The 18,957-nt window shown below is 39.1% G+C and overlaps 1 protein-coding gene across 2 annotated transcripts in view; it reads right to left on the minus strand.

Moving 5' to 3' along the window:
• ntrk3a (neurotrophic tyrosine kinase, receptor, type 3a) overlaps positions 1-18,957 on the minus strand; it is a 219,456-nt gene that overhangs the window by 162,797 nt on the left and 37,702 nt on the right. For both annotated transcript variants that reach the window (XM_056250806.1, XM_056250807.1), the window contains exon 2: positions 225-299. In XM_056250806.1, the coding sequence (XP_056106781.1) occupies positions 225-299 (75 nt within the window). The remainder of the gene's footprint in view (positions 1-224; positions 300-18,957) is intronic.

Genomic DNA, 18,957 nt, shown 5'->3' on the forward strand with positions numbered 1-18,957 from the left:
GCAAGTCTTGACCAGATGGAGGGTGTTGGGGGATGTAATTAAATTTTCTGGCTACTTCAGCAGCATTATTTGATCATTTTAAAGCAGGCCTTGGGGAGACACTTTTTATGTGGGGCTGGCTAGAAAAAGCCACTGTGAAACTCGCCCATGCCAGAATGCCATCGCTAGCAATACGTTCCTGCAGATGTCAGATCAGAAAGATGTGGTAGCAATGTGGTACTCACAGTCTCTGAAGCCCAGTGTACAACTCCATGTCAACGCCCCTCAACTCCTGCAAGCCCGACCAGTTCTCAATGTGTCTGCAGAAACAAATCCAGAATATAGAATTAGAAGATATGCATCTATAAATACTCAATAGCCTGCAGAGAAAGGAAAGATGTTGTAATTTGTTAAAAGAACGAAAACTAATCAATTTTTCAACTTATCATATGGTACAAGTGGATTTAGCACATCATCACAATAAATGCTCAATGTGTAAAACAGATTATCTTTTTTAGATTTGCTAAAGACTACATTGTTGCAGTGTTATTTAATTAAGGGAGTGTGTTAGTTCAAGGCAAAAGTAAATGTAAAAATAGTATAAATGAGAATGCACAATTATCCACTGAGAAATAAAATAAAAGCTCCAACTGATGAAGAACATCTGATAAAGGCATAAAACATTTATTAGATCCCGAAGAACAAAAATAGACAGTATTCATGATTTTTATCAGTACTGGTGCCAGTAGTTGACTGAAATAACTAGACCTCTTCAGCGCAGCTGTGACAAGAGCCAGCTGGCATCATCACTTTGTGAATTAGCACCCATTACAACACAAGACTCTGATTAATAAATGTTTTCAGAAGTTTCACCAACGCCATAACTATGTTTCTAGAAGTTTCCCCAGCTTGAACACTTTGGGCATCCGCTGCTAAACGCTGATAAACACAGCCGCTCAAGAAGACAGCGAGGGCATGCCGGCGAGTAGACGCAAATCAAAGTGAAATTAAACTTTGAGTTCTGTGTATCACATTTTAGTGAAATATTAAAATCTTTCATGACAACACCAGTTAACTATAAATATTACAAATACAGAGGCAAATGCTTAATTTCATTACGTAGACAACAAAATATCAAACAAAGAGGCATCTGCGAACAGACTCCCTTTGCTTGACCAGGCTGTTTAATGGCAAATACAGGTGGTCATTTCCCATTCACAGCCAGTTATCAGAAGCACAACACATACTGTATTCTCGGCTCTTAATTTGTATGTTACCTACGTTACAAGCTGACACTTTGCATTCTGTGAACATCAGGATCCAGCAGAGTAATTAAGTCCACATTGGCCATTCAGACAGAACCAGTCATATGCAAACCAAAAATTAGCCTGGATAGATCCAGGCACAGAACATCTGTGGATATTTCCAGAGATCAAGGAGAATGGGCAAAGAAAATAGCACACATTTCTCATTAAAGAGACTTATTTCAGTGTAATTCTATTGAAGTTTTATGTCTTGTAATGGTGATGTTCAAAGCAGGCACGCATTTACAAATGTTTCAAATCGCTAAACAACTTTTCTAGTTGGGGGAGAGAGCGGAACGCAGAGAAAAACTGTTTTCCTAAACAATGGCGTAGGCCTACTGTGAAATGTGGTTTTTGGAAGCCCTTGGGTTTGAAGGACCCTCTTGGCTGCAGGAGAGTGTTTTCCAGTGTCAGTGACGGAGGGTTTTAGATGAACAGAAGGAGGCTTCTGCCTCACCAGCATCTGTCTTCAGCTGGCTCATGTGCCATTGAGGACAGCCTGGAGACATATGTGGATATACTGTACCAGAACCTCATTATAACAGTAAACAAATATCAATGCGATAAACCAGTGGTCTCAAACTCGCGATTGGGGTGATATTTTGTGGCCCCCTACTTGACATTAAAGTTTAATGTTAGTGCGGCCCGTCGTTGCGTGTGCCGCGTTTTAAAAAAATAATAATATTTTTTTATCCCTTATGGGCTACCATAGATAGTCTCATGACAGTTTACGGTGGGTTTGTTGTCAATAGTTGTCATAGACAACCGCGAAGTACAAACATACTGCGCCCCGACTGCGCCTGGAAAAAATGAGCGCGTCGCTTCAATAGAGGGAATGCATTAACGTCACTTCCCCGCCGGAACACGCCCCCCTCAGCGGGACTGAGTGGCAGAAGAGCTGCTGCGTGACTGGAGTTAATAGGGGAAACTGCGTTAACGCGAGTAAAACAAACTATTATCAGTTTAAACTAAAAGTTGGACTCGATATAGTGTTCCTTACAACTTATCAAAGATCCAGTGATCCATGGATATTGACATGCAGCCAGGAATCGTGTTTCCTGACATTTATATGCCTGATTTCGACGCCGGGGAAATAAATGAAGACAATTTGCCTGTAAACGTTTTATATAAATACAATATAGATAGGTCTAAATCCGAGTGATCACTTACATTAATGTTATACTGTATATCATCATATCGTCCAGCCCTAAAACTTGTATAGTTTTTTGTCAGTGTTTATTTAAAAACATCCAATTATGCAGAATATAGTCTGTTCTGTAGCTTTTTGCAGTCTGTAAAAATATACAGTAGAGGGGTTTCACCAACGTCACGTTCTGGGCGGTAACCCGGATGCGCGGCCATTATGGAGGCACTCGGATGTAAACAACAGCATGGATTGCACTGTTCATGTACTACTGAACACATTGTTACACTAATAAACCACGGAAAAAACACGTGGTAGGTGCGAAATCATATAGAGAAGGACTTGGGAAGCAGGACAGAGCGAAACATTTTGACAAACTAAAGTTAATGTGTTTTATGTGGTCACATTATGTGGTAGCTGCTAAAGATCCGAACGAGTTAGCTTCTCTAGCACGTAACATTACTGCAATTCTTCCATCTATTTATTATCCCGAAATAAGATACGTTCAGATTGTCAGTCCAAAAAAGCACATGAAATTCGTTTCAAGTTACATCCATATGTGGTTTGAAATCCTATTCAAATCACATATCAGGACATCAGCCTCAGTCTGAACGCTCGGATTTCGCGTGGAATGTCTTAAAATGCAAACGTAATTTATAGGAAACATGCTGAAAGTCACTGCCGAAACAATGCTGTGTTGTTGCAAAGTGCCGGACGAGCAGAAAAATATTATTTCTGAAACCGGCGCAGACGAGCGTGGGAAAAAAGCAGTAGCTAACGTTATATACCAGCCTCCTACAGTTCTGCCGCAGTAGTCCAGCGCGGCGGCTACACATTTCCATGTTGTAACATTTAAAAAAGACAACATCTAACATTATATTGCAAATGCAACCCCTCCATCAACGCAAAGTCATTGCCATATTACCAAATAACATGCATGGACACACACGTCGGATCTGAACAGTTGCGATACACAGTGTGGACATCATTTTAGATCAGATTCCAATTTGATACAAAGATAATCGGATTTGGACTGACAGTGTGAATGTAGCCATAGTTAACATTAACTGCGTCGACATTTTAGCCATAGTCAACGCTTCATTTACATGTGTCTGATGCTGTACCTCTCTCAACCACAAACGCCTTCTTTCATCAGTTTTTTGCACTCTTCTCTTTAACTTTTGACAGTCTATAGCACTCGACATGTTTTTTCCCGATGTGACCGATTGGTACAGACAAAAACTCGACCATTTTCCAGCAGCAATAATCAGCCAAATTTGCGAGTCCATTCAGTTCAGTGGCATTATTCACGTTCTGTGCCTCCAAAATGGCCGACTTCCGGATTGATGACGCGTCGTGAAACCCCTCTGTACCTCAGATTTCTGGTCAAATCTAGTTGTACAGTCAATCGCAAAGCTCTTTCCCGTTTTAGATGTGTTTTGTGTGATTTTCACGGCATTCACGCTGAAAACAAATGCTGCCGCTCAGTCTTTTTGCCACTTGTGGGCGTGACCGCATTCACTCCGGCCGACGGTGACGTCATGCGCATACCCTCTATTATGAGCGCGCTTGCCGCGCGCCTACATTTGAAATAACGAACTTGAGCGCGCAAAATATGTGAGCGCGATATGTGAACGGCCCCTTGTCGAGCTGCTACCAATCACGCCACGAGCTACTGGTAGCTCGCGAGCGACATGCTGGAGAGAGACCCTGCTCTAAAACAATGTGAGAATAATAATTTTGAGCTTGTAATATGTGTCCAACAGGTTGATAAGAAGGTTTGCTTTGATTTGTGCAGTCAGTAATTTGAGACACTATACATGTGTAGAAAGAATTCAATAAGACAGGCAGACATGACTGCAAATATTTGCATTTCAAAAGCAATAATTGTTTTTCTAAGTATAATAAAAGGAAATGTGCCTTCCAAAAAAAAACATTCAATATCATTAATGTGTTGTATAAATCAAATAAAAAGGACATATTAAGCAAATATAAATATCACAAATATGTGTTATAGACAAAGAAAGTTTGTAAAATGAACTTCAACTGTCAGAAGGACAGCTCATGAAGAACCAATCATGTACAGAAAGGAATGTTCAAATTCAGAGGAACAGTTCAGAAGAAACGTTAATAATAAATATTGAGAATATTGGATCAGTTGTGCTCCTTTTTTGGAATACTTGAATACTATTTTTTGTGGAATACTTGATGCGGCCCCGCCTGACCCCGACTCTACCTCCAGCGGCCCCCAGTTAAGTTGAGTTTGAGACCCCTGCGATAAACTGTTACAAAGAGAAGAAGTGGTGCACTAATCGAATAAAATAAATATAATAAATAAAAGGGTAAAGAAACATTCATGGTTCTTTTGTTATTGGCAAGAAATGCAGGCAGGAATTTACAGTCAGTGTTAAATGGTTCACAATTATCCCCCGGTTTCACAAACAAGTCTTACAAGTCCCAGACCAAAATGCATGTTTGAGCTGTTTTATCTGAAAACAACTTGCACTGACATTTATTAAAATATGTCAGTGCCATTGTTTTGGAAGGATCATGTGACACTGAAGACTGGAGTAATGATGCTGAAAATTCAGCTTTGACATCACAGAAATAAATTAGAAATATATCAAATAAAATATATTAGAAAAAAAGTTATTTTAAAAATGTTAATAATATATTTCACAATATTACCGGGTTTTACTATATATATATATATATATATATATATATATATATATATATACACTCACCGGCCACTTTATTAGGTACACCTGTCCAACTGCTCGTTAACACTTAATTTCTAAGCAGCCAATCACATGGCGGCAACTCAGTGCATTTAGGCATGTAGACATGGTCAAGACAATCTCCTGCAGTTCAAACCGAGCATCAGTATGGGGAAGAAAGGTGATTTGAGTGACTTTGAACGTGGCATGATTGTTGGTGCCAGAAGGGCTGGTCTGAGTATTTCAGAAACTGCTAATCTACTGGGATTTTCACGCACAACCATCTCTAGGGTTTACAGAGAATGGTCCGAAAAAGAAAAAACATCCAGTGAGCGGCAGTTCTGTGGGCGGAAATGCCTTGTTGATGCCAGAGGTCAGAGGAGAATGGCCAGACTGGTTCGAGCTGATAGAAGGGCAACAGTGACTGAAATAACCACTCGTTACAACCGAGGTATGCAGCAAAGCATTTGTGAAGCCACAACACGCACAACCTTGAGGCGGATGGGCTACAACAGCAGAAGACTCCACCGGGTACCACTCATCTCCACTACAAATAGGAAAAAGAGGCTACAATTTGCAAGAGCTCACCAAAATTGAACAGTTGAAGACTGGAAAAATGTTGCCTGGTCTGATGAGTCTCGATTTCTGTTGAGACATTCAGATGTTAGAGTCAGAATTTGGCGTAAACAGAATGAGAACATGGAACCATCATGCCTTGTTACCACTGTGCAGGCTGGTGGTGGTGGTGTAATGGTGTGGGGGATGTTTTCCTGGCACACTTTAGGCCCCTTAGTGCCAATTGGGCATCGTTTAAATGCCACGGCCTACCTGAGCATTGTTTCTGACCATGTCCATCCCTTTATGGCCACCATGTACCCATCCTCTGATGGCTACTTCCACCATGTCACAAAGCTCTAATCATTTCAAATTGGTTTCTTGAACATGACAATGAGTTCACTGTACTAAAATGGCCTCCACAGTCACCAGATCTCAACCCAATAGAGCATCTTTGGGATGTGGTGGAACGGGAGATTCGCATCATGGATGTGCAGCCGACAAATCTGCGGCAACTGTGTGATGCCATCATGTCAATATGGACCAAACTCCCTGAGGAATGCTTCCAGCACCTTGTTGAATCTATGCCACGAAGAATTGAGGCAGTTCTGAAGGCAAAAGGGGGTCCAACCCGTTACTAGCATGGGGTACCTAATAAAGTGGCCGGTGAGTGTATATACATACAATCACCTAAAGGATTATTAGGAACACCATACTAATACTGTGTTTGACCCCCTTTCGCCTTCAGAACTGCCTTAATTCTATGTGGCATTGATTCAACAAGGTGCTGAAAGCATTCTTTAGAAATGTTGGCCCATATTGATAGGATAGCATCTTGCAGTTGATGGAGATTTGTGGGATGCACATCCAGGGCACAAAGCTCCCGTTCCACCACATCCCAAAGATACTCTATTGGGTTGAGATCTGGTGACTGTGGGGGCCATTTTAGTACAGTGAACTCATTGTCATGTTCAAGAAACCAATTTGAAATGATTCGAGCTTTGTGACATGGTGCATTATCCTGCTGGAAGTAGCCATCAGAGGATGGGTACATGGTGGCCATAAAGGGATGGACATGGTCAGAAACAATGCTCAGGTAGGCCATGGCATTTAAACGATGCCCAATTGGCACTAAGGGGCCTAAAGTGTGCCAAGAAAACATCCCCCACACCATTACACCACCACCAGCCTGCACAGTGGTAACAAGGCATGATGGATCCATGTTCTCATTCTATTTACGCCAAATTCTGACTCTACCATCTGATTGTCTCAACAGAAATCGAGACTCATCAGACCAGGCAACATTTTTCCAGTCTTCAACTGTCCAATTTTGGTGAGCTCTTGCAAATTGTAGCCTCTTTTTCCTATTTGTAGTGGAGATGAGTGGTACCCGGTGGGGTCTTCTGCTGTTGTAGCCCATCCGCCTCAAGGTTGTGCGTGTTGTGGCTTCACAAATGCTTTGCTGCATACCTCGGTTGTAACAAGTGGTTATTTCAGTCAAAGTTGCTCTTCTATCAGCTTGAATCAGTCGGCCCATTCTCCTCTGACCTCTAGCATCAACAAGGCATTTTTGCCCACAGGACTGCCACATACTGGATGTTTTTCCCTTTTCACACCATTCTTTGTAAACCCTAGAAATGGTTGTGCGTGAAAATCCCAGTAACTGAGCAGATTGTGAAATACTCAGACCGGCCCATCTGGCACCAACAACCATGCCACGCTCAAAATTGCTTAAATCACCTTTCTTTCCCATTCTGACATTCAGTTTGGAGTTCAGGAGATTGTCTTGACCAGGACCACACCCCCTAAATGCATTGAAGCAACTGCCATGTGATTGGTTGATTTGATAATTGCATTATCATTCTCTGTCTCCTCTCCACCAGTAAGCTGGTGTGTGGTGAGCGTTCTGGCGCACTATGGCTGCCGTCGCATCATCCAAATGGATGCTGCACACTGGTGGTGGTTGAGGAGATTCCCCCCTCCATGTGAAGCGCTTTGAGTGCCTAGAAAAGCGCTATATAAATGTAATGAATTATTATTATTATTATTATTATAATTGCATTAATGAGAAATTAAACAGGTGTTCCTAATAATCCTTTAGGTGAGTGTGTATATATATATATATATATATTTTTTTTATATATATATAACAACATTGACTAGAGTTCACCATTACTTGTTGTCTGATGCTCCCAAACGACTAGTTTAAATTACCCACAATGCAATTACATCTAAGCTAATGACAAAGCGTTTAATTGAGGAGAAAGCTGCCACATCCCCTGGAGCATTTGGCTCGTCAGCGATGCAAATTCGCGCACTTGTAGTTTGCTGTCATGGAAATGCGATTCCCAGAGGTCTCCCCTCTCGTCCGCTGACAGGAAGTGCCGCTTGGCATCTGGTGGCGAGCGAATCGAGCGGTGTAGGCCATTTTGCCACACTCCTAAAGGAATCCGGAGTCTTAATCGCTTATTTATCTCTGGCACTTAACGGCAAATGATTTAAAACTTCTGGGATATGCCACTGTGTCATGCTCTCGATACTGTCAGTTCAATCATTCAGTGGCTCAGGCGCTTCTCTCTCCCGATCACTCATTCGCTCACACATACACACACCCAGATGCTGTTTTTCTTGACACCGCGGTAGCAGCTGCATGACACACATCTCAGATAGATGTGCCCGGGAAATTACGAGCTGCACTCCATCTGTTGCTAGCATCATGTTTTCTGAGCTCGGCTTGCACATATTTACATCAGCCGTAGAAATTTAACAATGTCCATATCTGGTCTGAACATGCCGACCGTCTACACTTGATCTGTGTCTGTATGCGTGGGCGAGTGTGGGTGCATTTATGAGAAAAACAGACCAAAACCGGCACAGAGACGCCTCGACGCTCCTCCTGATTGGTGACTACGCACGATTCTGCTCGTAAAGTATATTTATGACAGGTTGGACTGTGGCTCTTTGAGCTTTGAGAAGATTGAGGGGCTGTCTTTTCATTGCATGGGTCTTATGAATATGGCAATCGTACTAAACCAATTCTACAAATGTGCTGATCTCAAAATTCTACCCAAAAATAAAATGATGTCATCATTTACTTACCCTCATGTTCTTCCAAACCTTAGCACAAAATGAGACATTTTGAAGAATGTCAAACTGACCATATAGTATAACGTAAAAAACGGTTGTTAACTACAACTAAAACCACTTTAAAAAATATATATACACCGGTATATATTAATTGAAATATATTTCATCAATTAAAATAAATAAAATTTACATATTGGATGAAAAAACTTAAATAACTTAAACTAAAATTAAAATGAAAACAGACTATGTAAAAACAAAAGCTAATTCAAAAGCTAATAAACACAATCACATATAAATACTAATAAAATAGGCAATAATAAAAAGCACCATATTTTAAAGGCATATTTTACCCCCCCCAAAAAAATTCTATCATAATTTACTCATCAATATGTATGATCTGCATGCATGTAATTCTTCTACAGAAAACACAAGATATTTTGAAGAATGTTGGTAGTTTTGGAGACAATTGACTTCCAATGTATGGACAAAAAATATGTTTCAAAGAAGTCACCTTCAATGTTGTCATCTTAGGAACACCATGGGGATAAGTCAATTTTTGTGTGAACTATCCCTTTAAAACTGTTACGATTTGCGTGGAAGCAAAGGCTGAAGTCGGATCTAAACGCAGCAGTAGACTTTAATACAGATTCAGAACAGACACTCGTGGTACGCACATTCAAACATACATTCAATAACTGACCATGAACAAAAGAGAAGACAGGATATAAATACACAGAGGGGATCAGGGAACAAGACACAGCTGGGGCAAATCAGAACAACGAGCGGGACCATACAACCTAACAAGACAACACACCTGAAACAAGGGACCTAATAATGACATGACTAGGATAACAGACTACAATTAACAAGGCACAAACTGAATAAAAGACCAAAGACAGAGAAACCACAAACCAGAAACATGACAAAATGAATAACACCGTAACAAAAACATAGCGCACACAGGTCATATTGGACTACATTTTTGGTGCTTTTACAGCAAATTTCTGGTACTTTTTGGAGCTTTGCGGTCTCACTACCCATTCAAGTTCATTACATTCTGAGTGAACAGTATCGCACAGAAGAAAATCATACAGGTTTGGAACAACATGAGGGCAAGTCACACCTGGCTATCAGGATGATTTTTCACAGTTCTTTGAGCATTTCTTTAAACGCTGACTAGATTCTGCAGATTGCGCTTAAATCGAAAGTTGAATACATGGAGAAATCGAAATTTGGAGGTGAAGTTGGCGGATGTATCCGAAAGTGTGAGCTGGGTTTTTGCCCCTGTGACTAACTGACACATCGACTAATTGATGGGTCCATTGATTGTACTGTGCAGTTTCTAAATGACCAGTAATGAGTCAAAGAGCAGACCCCGGGTGTCTAAAGAACAAGTATCTAGACACGACTTCCTGTGGATCCTGTACACTTCCAGACCGATTTGGCCATCTTCAGTCATCATATTATAATGGATTCATAAATCTTTCTAGTAAGCACACATAAAACATTCTTAACAAGCATTCCTGTGAGGATTCATTAAATATGTGCAATGGTTTTCCACAATAAACATTCATGAGAGCTAAAAGCTTCTGCAGAAGGCCACAGAATGACTTGAATTAATCACAATTCGGTTTATTGTAGAGATGTAAGCATTACTTTTATGGTGAAACTGTCTTTTGACACTTCAAGACTGCCTTAAAAAAACATGCAGCCATAAAACTTTTCAAATTCACTCAAATACTATGGCTTATATTGCTGTCATATAAGGAAATGGTTATTGTAAAAGAAACCGTCAAACTTGAATTTCCTCCATCCATAAAATGTCCAACTATAAAATAAAGGATGTTTTCTACATTCCAGGCAAAAGCTTTATATATCCGTAACACTGACACCTCAGCTCTGTTCTGTATGACACAAAAGGAGATATTTTGTAGAGTGTCCAAGTTGCTCTTTTTCATCCGAGAAAAATAAAAGTGACTTGGGTTTGGAAAGATGCAAGGGTGGGTAAATAATGACCAAATAAATACACATCCATTCTGTGAACAACAGCAGAAAAGCTGTCATCTAAGACAGGTCCCTACAGTGAAAGGGAAGCCCTACCTTTTGCATTCTTCTCACATCAAAAACCAATATAAGATATCTGTTTTTTGTGAAAAACAACAAGATAAGAGCTAACAAGATAAGCATGTCTTGTTTAAAGTTCCAAGTTAGCATTCAAAAGCTTGAAGCAACATGAAGCAGAAGTCAGACACGAGCATATTGCTTTAAATTTGCATCTATCACTATCTACACAAATTCATGTCTGCCAAAGCATTACATAAAATGCTATTAACAGTGTTCTACAATATCAACATGCCCATATTTCTACAAAACAATGCAATGGAAAGTAGTGTCACGATACACAAAAAAAAACTTTTTAAGATTTACGCATTAATTAATTAATAGAACAATCCCATCAAATTGACTTGAATAATCCTTGCATATTAAGAATTTTAAATGAGTAGCCTAAAAAAAACTAGAGCGTAATAAAACATTCTCTTTAAATCTTAAATTTAAAATGTTTTTTTTTTTTTTTTTTTATGAATACGGATAATATAAACAAATGGCCCTGTTCCCTTGTTCCATTAAGATTTATACAAAATGTTTTATTAAGCTGTAGTATTTTTACCATAGGGCTGTCAAAATAACACGTTCATTTCGATTAATTAATCTGAGAAAAAAATAACGCTGATTAATCCATTCCGTATTGACCTTTGACTCGCAGCCGTTCTAGCCACCATTCGACTGTAAAAGGAAGGAGGGAGACGAGAACGCGCTGCCTGGATCATTGATTGGAACGTTTACTTATAAAAAACGGCCTGATGGAAGTGTTGATAAAAAATAAAGTCGTCTACAATGTCTGCAGCAAGGAATTTACATATCACCGGAGTTCATCAACTCTAAAGTACCACATCAATGCAAAGCATCCGGGAGTTAACGTTTATCCGGAGGTACGGCCTAGCACGTCCCGTGATACCAACTCTAGCAGTCAACGTCATCTTCAAACTGGAGCAAACACTGAAACGCAAACTTAGCAAATCTGTATGTGACCGACTGAGCAATTCCCTTGCTAAATGGATCGCAATGTCCTTCAGACCAGTTTCGATGATAGAAGACAGGGGGTTAGCAGAGGTTTTGCAATTAGCCTCTTCAGACATAACATATAACCCGCCATCGCGAAACACCATTATGTTAAAAATCCATCAGCAGTACGACACTGAAAAAAAAAAAAAGAGATGTATTGGTGGGAGCGGACTATATCGCACTGACGGGATCACTGGACTTCAGTTAGCAATCACAATTACCTTGGTGTTACGACACACATCATTGACTGTGAGTGGAAACTCCAGTCATTTGCATTAGCAATGCTAAAAACGGACACCAGGCATTACGCCCATGCCTGCGCCCAGCTGTTTTTGTCTGTGGCGGAGGCATGGGGGGAGTTCAACAAAAGATCACCACAGTCGGCACAGACAGCGCTCGAAACATGATTGCTGCGGCGAGAAAGCTTCCATATGAGCACATGTCTTGTGTTACTCATATGTTACAGAGAAGCATCACTGTTTGCCTCGCAGACAGTGGGTTTTGTGACACATTGGCAAAGTGTCGTAAGATAGTGGGACATTTTAAACACAGCCCTGCCAATTCAGATGAGCTCCACCAGCAGCAAAATCAACTAGGGCAACTGACAGAAAGTCTGATTCAGGACGTTCCCACAAGATGGAACTCGTCACTCGCCATGATGATCACTCGTCTCCTGAAGAACCAGGAGGCTATCAAGGCCACACTGAGCAGACAGAAGCACAAGCTGAATATGTTGACTACATCTGAGTGGGACAAACTTCAGAGGCTGGAAACCATCCTTGAACCATGCAGGTAAAGGCTTGCAGAAAGAAATTGAATTTATTTTGCAAATTATTTAAGTAGGCTACTACTATGATACTGATATAATAAATGTACTGTGTGCATCTCTTATCATCCACTGCAGATATGTGACTGAGCTCCTTGGAGGTGAGACTTCTGTTTCTTGCTCTGTGGTGTTGCCTGCTCCCAGCCTACATAGGAAAATTCAAGACTGCCTTTAAAAAGGACCTGTCTGAACGGCAAGCAAACCTCAACGCTGGATGGCCCAACATAGCTTCAGCACTGGACCCACGCTTCAAGGACTTGAAGTATCTTCAAAGAGGAGACAGAAAAGAGGTGTGGACCAGCCTTGAGGTACTGCTGCAAAATAAACCCAGTACGGCTAACCCAGAGCCTGCAGAGAAGAGAAGCCTCCTACTCTTTGCTTTTGACACAGACTCAGATGATGATGACACGGTGGAACCAAGCAGGGCTCTGAACCGCTACAAAGCAGACCCCAGGGTAACACTTTATTTTGATGGTCCCTTTTGAACATTCTGTTGACTATAAGTAACTTTGCAACTACATGTCAACTACCTCTCATTAGAGTATTAGTAGACTGTCTGCTTAATATCTGCTAACTCTTTATTGTGTTGGTCCTCCAACAGACTTTCTACTTACAGTAACTTTGCAAGTACATGTCAACTTATTCTAACTCTAACCCTACCAGTCTACTAATACTCTACTAACACCCTAACGAGAGTTAGTAGACATGTAGGTGCAACGTTACTTCTAGTCAAAAGAATGTGTTAAAGGGACCATCAAAATAAAGTGAAACCGAGCCCAACATCAGCATGGAGGAATGCCCGCTGCAGTGGTGGACAACTCATGCAGGAGCCCATCAACAGCTGTCTGTCCTGGCTCGCAAACATCTGGCTGCCCCTGCCAGTTCTGTCCCTTGTGAGAGACCTTTTTCACTTGCAGGTAACATAGTCCAAAAAAGAGGTCAGCCTTGAGCTCTGAGAATGTAGATAAGCTACTTTTCTTAGTGACTGGCTGAAGGAGAAGTAGAATTGAGGCAGATGTGTTTTGACTACAACTTAAAAATGAAAAAATGTTGCGTTGTTGTTTTTTGTGTGAAATGTGGTAAAAGATTTTTTATTGAAGGTTTATGTTCAATTACACAAAAAAGCCCTGGAATTCATATTGCACTATGTTCAACTTTTGGTCTCTGTTGCCTGAGTTTATTTATGGCATATACAAGAACAATAGTGTTGACATTGAGGGGAGTGTTCATTTATTCATTGTGTCCCCTAGGTTATAACTGTGGCCTGACATGCCTTGTATGTACAGTGAAAAAAATCTTCTTCCGGAAGCACTTTTGATTTGATTTCCTCAGCATATCAGGTCACATTGTTGATTGTTATGGCCATTATTTGAACAGTGAAAATAATAATAAAAGAGTTTTTGAACTTTAAATGTCACAAATGCTGATTATTCATTGATTCATTTGTATGGAAATATTTCAAATACTTTTACAGCAAAAATTATGTATGCGATTAATTTAGATTAATTAATCACAGAGTACGTAATTAATTAGATTAAATGTTTTAATCGACTGACAGACCTAATTTTTACTTAATCAAAATTCTTGATTCATAATATGAATCATAACTAAGGATTATTAAATTTAATTTGATGGAATTTTATGAATTAAAATGTGTAAATCTTGAAAAAAAAGGTTTAGTTTTTCTTAATGTACCAAAAGTATGACTTTGATAGGATACCTGACTAAAATATCTCGATACTACTACTGAACTGATACCATGACAAAAACCTAAAACAAAAGGAAAAGTTAATGGAATAATAGATGACCCACATGGAACTTATTACAATTCATTATTTTATTTATAAATAATAAATAAATAAAACCTGAAATCCTGTCCTGTCCTGTTTTTTTTTTTTTTTTTTTTGCGTTTCTATTTTAATACACAATAAAATAAAAAACAAATTGCTGTAATGTTGTCAAAGTTCTCAGCTTGGGAAATGTGCATGTATGACCTCTGATCCAGTTTATAACAAAATGCTGATGCTCATGAGAAAGATTTTCATCAGGCAAGCCCTTTCTGTTTCACACAGGAAAATTTCTTATGACATTAAATTTCACAGTAACAAAATTACCACTGACCACTGGTGCGTTCTCTGCCAAGAGCAGATTGCTCCATGAATGGCTTAGGAAGTACATCATCATATCCCAAACCTCCAAAAACTTCTAGTTCCATCTCCGAAATGGCGTCGCAACAGGAGGGATTGGTCTGCGTTTCATAAATATTCCAGTATTGGAGATCTGCATATGCGCTCTGTTTGATGTAGGGAACCTGAGAGACGGAAAGAAACGCTGGGAGACTGCCAGCTCTAAATCTTCCCTTCACTTCAGCTTTAGGAGAAGAATGAATACAAAGTCATGGTGAGTTACTGAACCATTCCAATAATTAACTTCATGTAGCAGCACGCTGGCGTAGCGAGATCTGACAACCCCACAAAACTTCATTTCTCTTTCTATTGTTGTTCCTTCCCTTCTTTCCTTTCGATCGTCAACATGACAGATGCACAGCCAAAGCTATGAGTCCAGATCATTTATTTTACACATCAATGATCCAACTTCTTTGCACACTGAAAGGGAATGCTACAAAATAAACAAGGAGCTAGAAATCAAACTCCAAACAAGCATATTCCAGTAACCACTGATGCTGATGCGTCTGGGACCAGCTTTTGATGAAATATATAGGACTATAATAGACTTGTTGACATTACATAAACAAAGGTAAAAAAAATAAAAAATAGGTACAATTTTCAATATCACCAAAGCCAAGTCTAAAAAGCTTCCACTAACCTTTAAAACACCACTTTTTTACATCGACTCACAGAGAAATCTTTTATTTTCACTTAGATGGTATAAAAATGAGTGATTCCTATGGATTGTGTCAAGGTTTGCATGGTTCATGGCATCACGCCTCGCTAAAAGAGTTTAGCATGACCTTGAAATGGCCAGACTCATGTCTTGCCAACAAATCCCTCAAATAGAACTGAAATTTTCAGTTCTATGACATCTACAGAGGGAAACTCTGACCACAAGGTCAATAAAACTGTTTTAGCTAAGCTGACCTTCCACTTTGTTGCAGAATTCACTATAAAAAGCCCACAGACAGTCAAAAGTATTGCTTGCATTTCAATCATGCAGCAGAAGTATGTTTTACATTTATGCATTCCACAGATATTTTAAGGTATATTTATCAGTACGTACAACCCCTGGGAATCAGTATCCTTATCTTTCATAAAAACTGAATAGACTAAAACTAAACACAGAGCCAAAGCACAACCAAAACAATGTTCTTCTGCAAAATGCTTGCAGTTTTGTTTTTTAACTGCTAGGGGGGTCAAAAGTGGCAATGTTCCTTAAAAAGTCAAAAATAAAAACTGAACTAATATAAATTTGTATTACTCTAAAACTAAGAGTTTGATCCATGGTATAAACCTTTACAACCCATCTGTACATTACATTACAGTGTTAATTTAGCATTATTTGTATATTATTATAGCATTTATTAATATTTTAAATTAGCTTTTTATTTATTTTTTAAAAAATATATAAATTTTCCCTTTTGTAGTCATTTTTATGTACTTTAGTCATTTTTTTATATTTCCATACATTTTTAAGTCAGTAATTAATTTTAATCCGTTTTAATTTGAGTCATTTTAGTGATTAAACTTTTCAGTTAGTTTACCAGGCAACATTTTTTCACCTAATTTATATCTTTTGCACCTTTATTTATCTTTATATCAATTACAAAAAAATTATTTATTTCATTAACATTAACATTAACTAACAATGATAGACTGAAAACTAAATTGAAAAGACTAATTGAAATTTAAATATAAATTAAAAAAACTTTAATACCCCTGTTGGGAATTGAACCTATGACCGCTATTTTCACTCAAAAATTGCGAGTAAATTTAACAAAAAGAAGTATCACATTGAATTAAACATGAGATTATGAAGTAGAAAGACTGAAATCTTGAACAACTTGAAAAAATTATTTTAACATCATGCTAAAGCCACAGGAACACGCTACACGGGAAATAGAGATATAAATCGCGACAAAAATGACCACGTATGGAAACATAGTGGTAAAAAAAGATTCAGGGATTGAATCCCAGAATCCCAGCCCTGGTTCGAAGAGTTGCGACAGTGCAGTGACCTCAACTCATCTGGGTGCAGAAATTACAGGGGTGACACTGAGGATCTGAAAGCCATCAGACAAACTTGCACTGCTTCTCAAAGCCTCATTTATTGGCTTGAAAGAAACACAGAATGCTTTCTTTGCGGCCGGACCCCTGTGGCAATCCGTGAGGCGCTAAGCCGATGACTGCGCTTTAGCCAGAGATGGAAGAGAAGGCACAGGGAGGAGCAGAAGAGCCGAGGGAGGTCTTTGGCCTTTTCTTTTTACTTTCTCCATCTCTGCCGCCCCTGATCTCAGCGGTGAAGACGCCCACTCGCTCAGCTGTTCTCTGGAAGCTGCAGGCCGCAGCTTTCAACACTGGTTTTGCAACCACCTACAGAACCAGCCTACATGAAGACAAAAAAAACAACACCCCTCATCCCTTTCTCAAAAAAGCAGTTTGATCATAATAGTTTTATACTGTAGTCCAAACACACCTGATGATTGAAAGTAGGAAGGTGGTATGTGCTGTAAATATCACAGGAAACGGCTCACATGAACACGAACGCTAGGCATTAGCATACTGCTTTTATCCCAGCGGCGCTGTTCTGGATCAACAAGCCCTCAGCAGCATGAGGTACGGCTATATTGTGCTGAGTCTGCAATTTATTCCGGCCCGGGTTGAAAAAACAAGCACATATCTGAAAGCAATGATGCAATTCCAGCTCGTGCTGCACCAAACATATTCATGCTAAGAGGGACAAAACACAAAGACGTGTTTACCAGATGCACACGACTGGTACAAATGTTACTTGATTCAAAAGGTGAAATGTTCACTTGCAAAACTGATGTATTGTAGTTACCATAAAATACTGTAAATAAACCTTAATGTTAGTTATTTTGGTAAAAATGTTACAGTAGGGTTCAATTTGTTTATCTGTTAAAATACATTTTTAACATTAATCTACAATATTGTTTGGGGTCAGTAAGTTTTTATTTTGCATGGATGCTTAAATTGATCAAAAGTAACAGTAAAGACATTAAAAATGTTACAAAAGATTTATATTTTAAATAAATGCTGTTCTTTTGAACTTTCTATTCATCAAAGAATACTGATAAAAAAATGTATCACGGTTTCCACAAAAAATATTAAGCAGCACAACAGTTTTCAACAATGATAATAAGAAATGTTTCCTGAGCACCAGATCAGCATATTAGAATGATTTCTGAAGGGTCATGTGATACTGAAGCCTGGACAACTTTGTCATCACAAGAATAAATTAAATATCAAAATGTTAAAATAGAAAACTTATTGTAAATTGTAATAATAGTTTACAATATTACTGTATTTTTTGTTAACGCTTTTTGTAAAAAATGTTAACGTAATAAATAAATATCTAGTTCAGTCATGAAACTCTAGAGGGCGCAGGCTGATCGGTCCTTTACATGCAAAGGTAAGCAATCACATCATTACATCATGGCACAAGATGATTGGTCTCTGCTAATCCTGTGGCCAATGAGATTGCTTGCTCAACATTTAAATAGTCTGGTTCATTGTTTGCTGTGATCTAGTCCTGCAGCGCTCTATCAAAGTTCTTCTGAAACCCTCCACCTCCCCCAGCTCCACCTGTCTAGATCTGCTACAGGATTTATGTGTGTCTATTTATTCAGCAGCAGCATATCTTACACGCTCACAGCAGCGTATCTGTGTATCTATCAATTCAGAGAGGTGTCATAATTGAAATAATGTGCATTGTTTCTTTATGATGATTAACAAATGCAAACAAATAGAACCTTATTTTTTTCTTGATCATTTAAAATGAGCTGAAATAGTCGAAGTGCTGCATGTGAGGCTAAACACGCAGTTTCCAAATTATACTGGAAATGAGTAGATTGAAAAAACACCCATAATATACCAAATTCTAATCATCTTTGGAGCCCAGTCACACATTATACAATATATTAAAAGATTTAAATAATAGCACCACTGCTGAAAGTCATAAGTCACATGTCTGAAGAACGTGGAAGCATTCTCACTTGTGAGTGACGCTATGATAATTTGTGCC

The sequence above is a fragment of the Rhinichthys klamathensis genome, unplaced genomic scaffold, assembly GCF_029890125.1.
Source record: "Rhinichthys klamathensis goyatoka isolate OS25496 unplaced genomic scaffold, OSU_Roscu_1.1 h1tg000076l_1, whole genome shotgun sequence".
Lineage (NCBI taxonomy): Eukaryota > Metazoa > Chordata > Actinopteri > Cypriniformes > Leuciscidae > Rhinichthys > Rhinichthys klamathensis.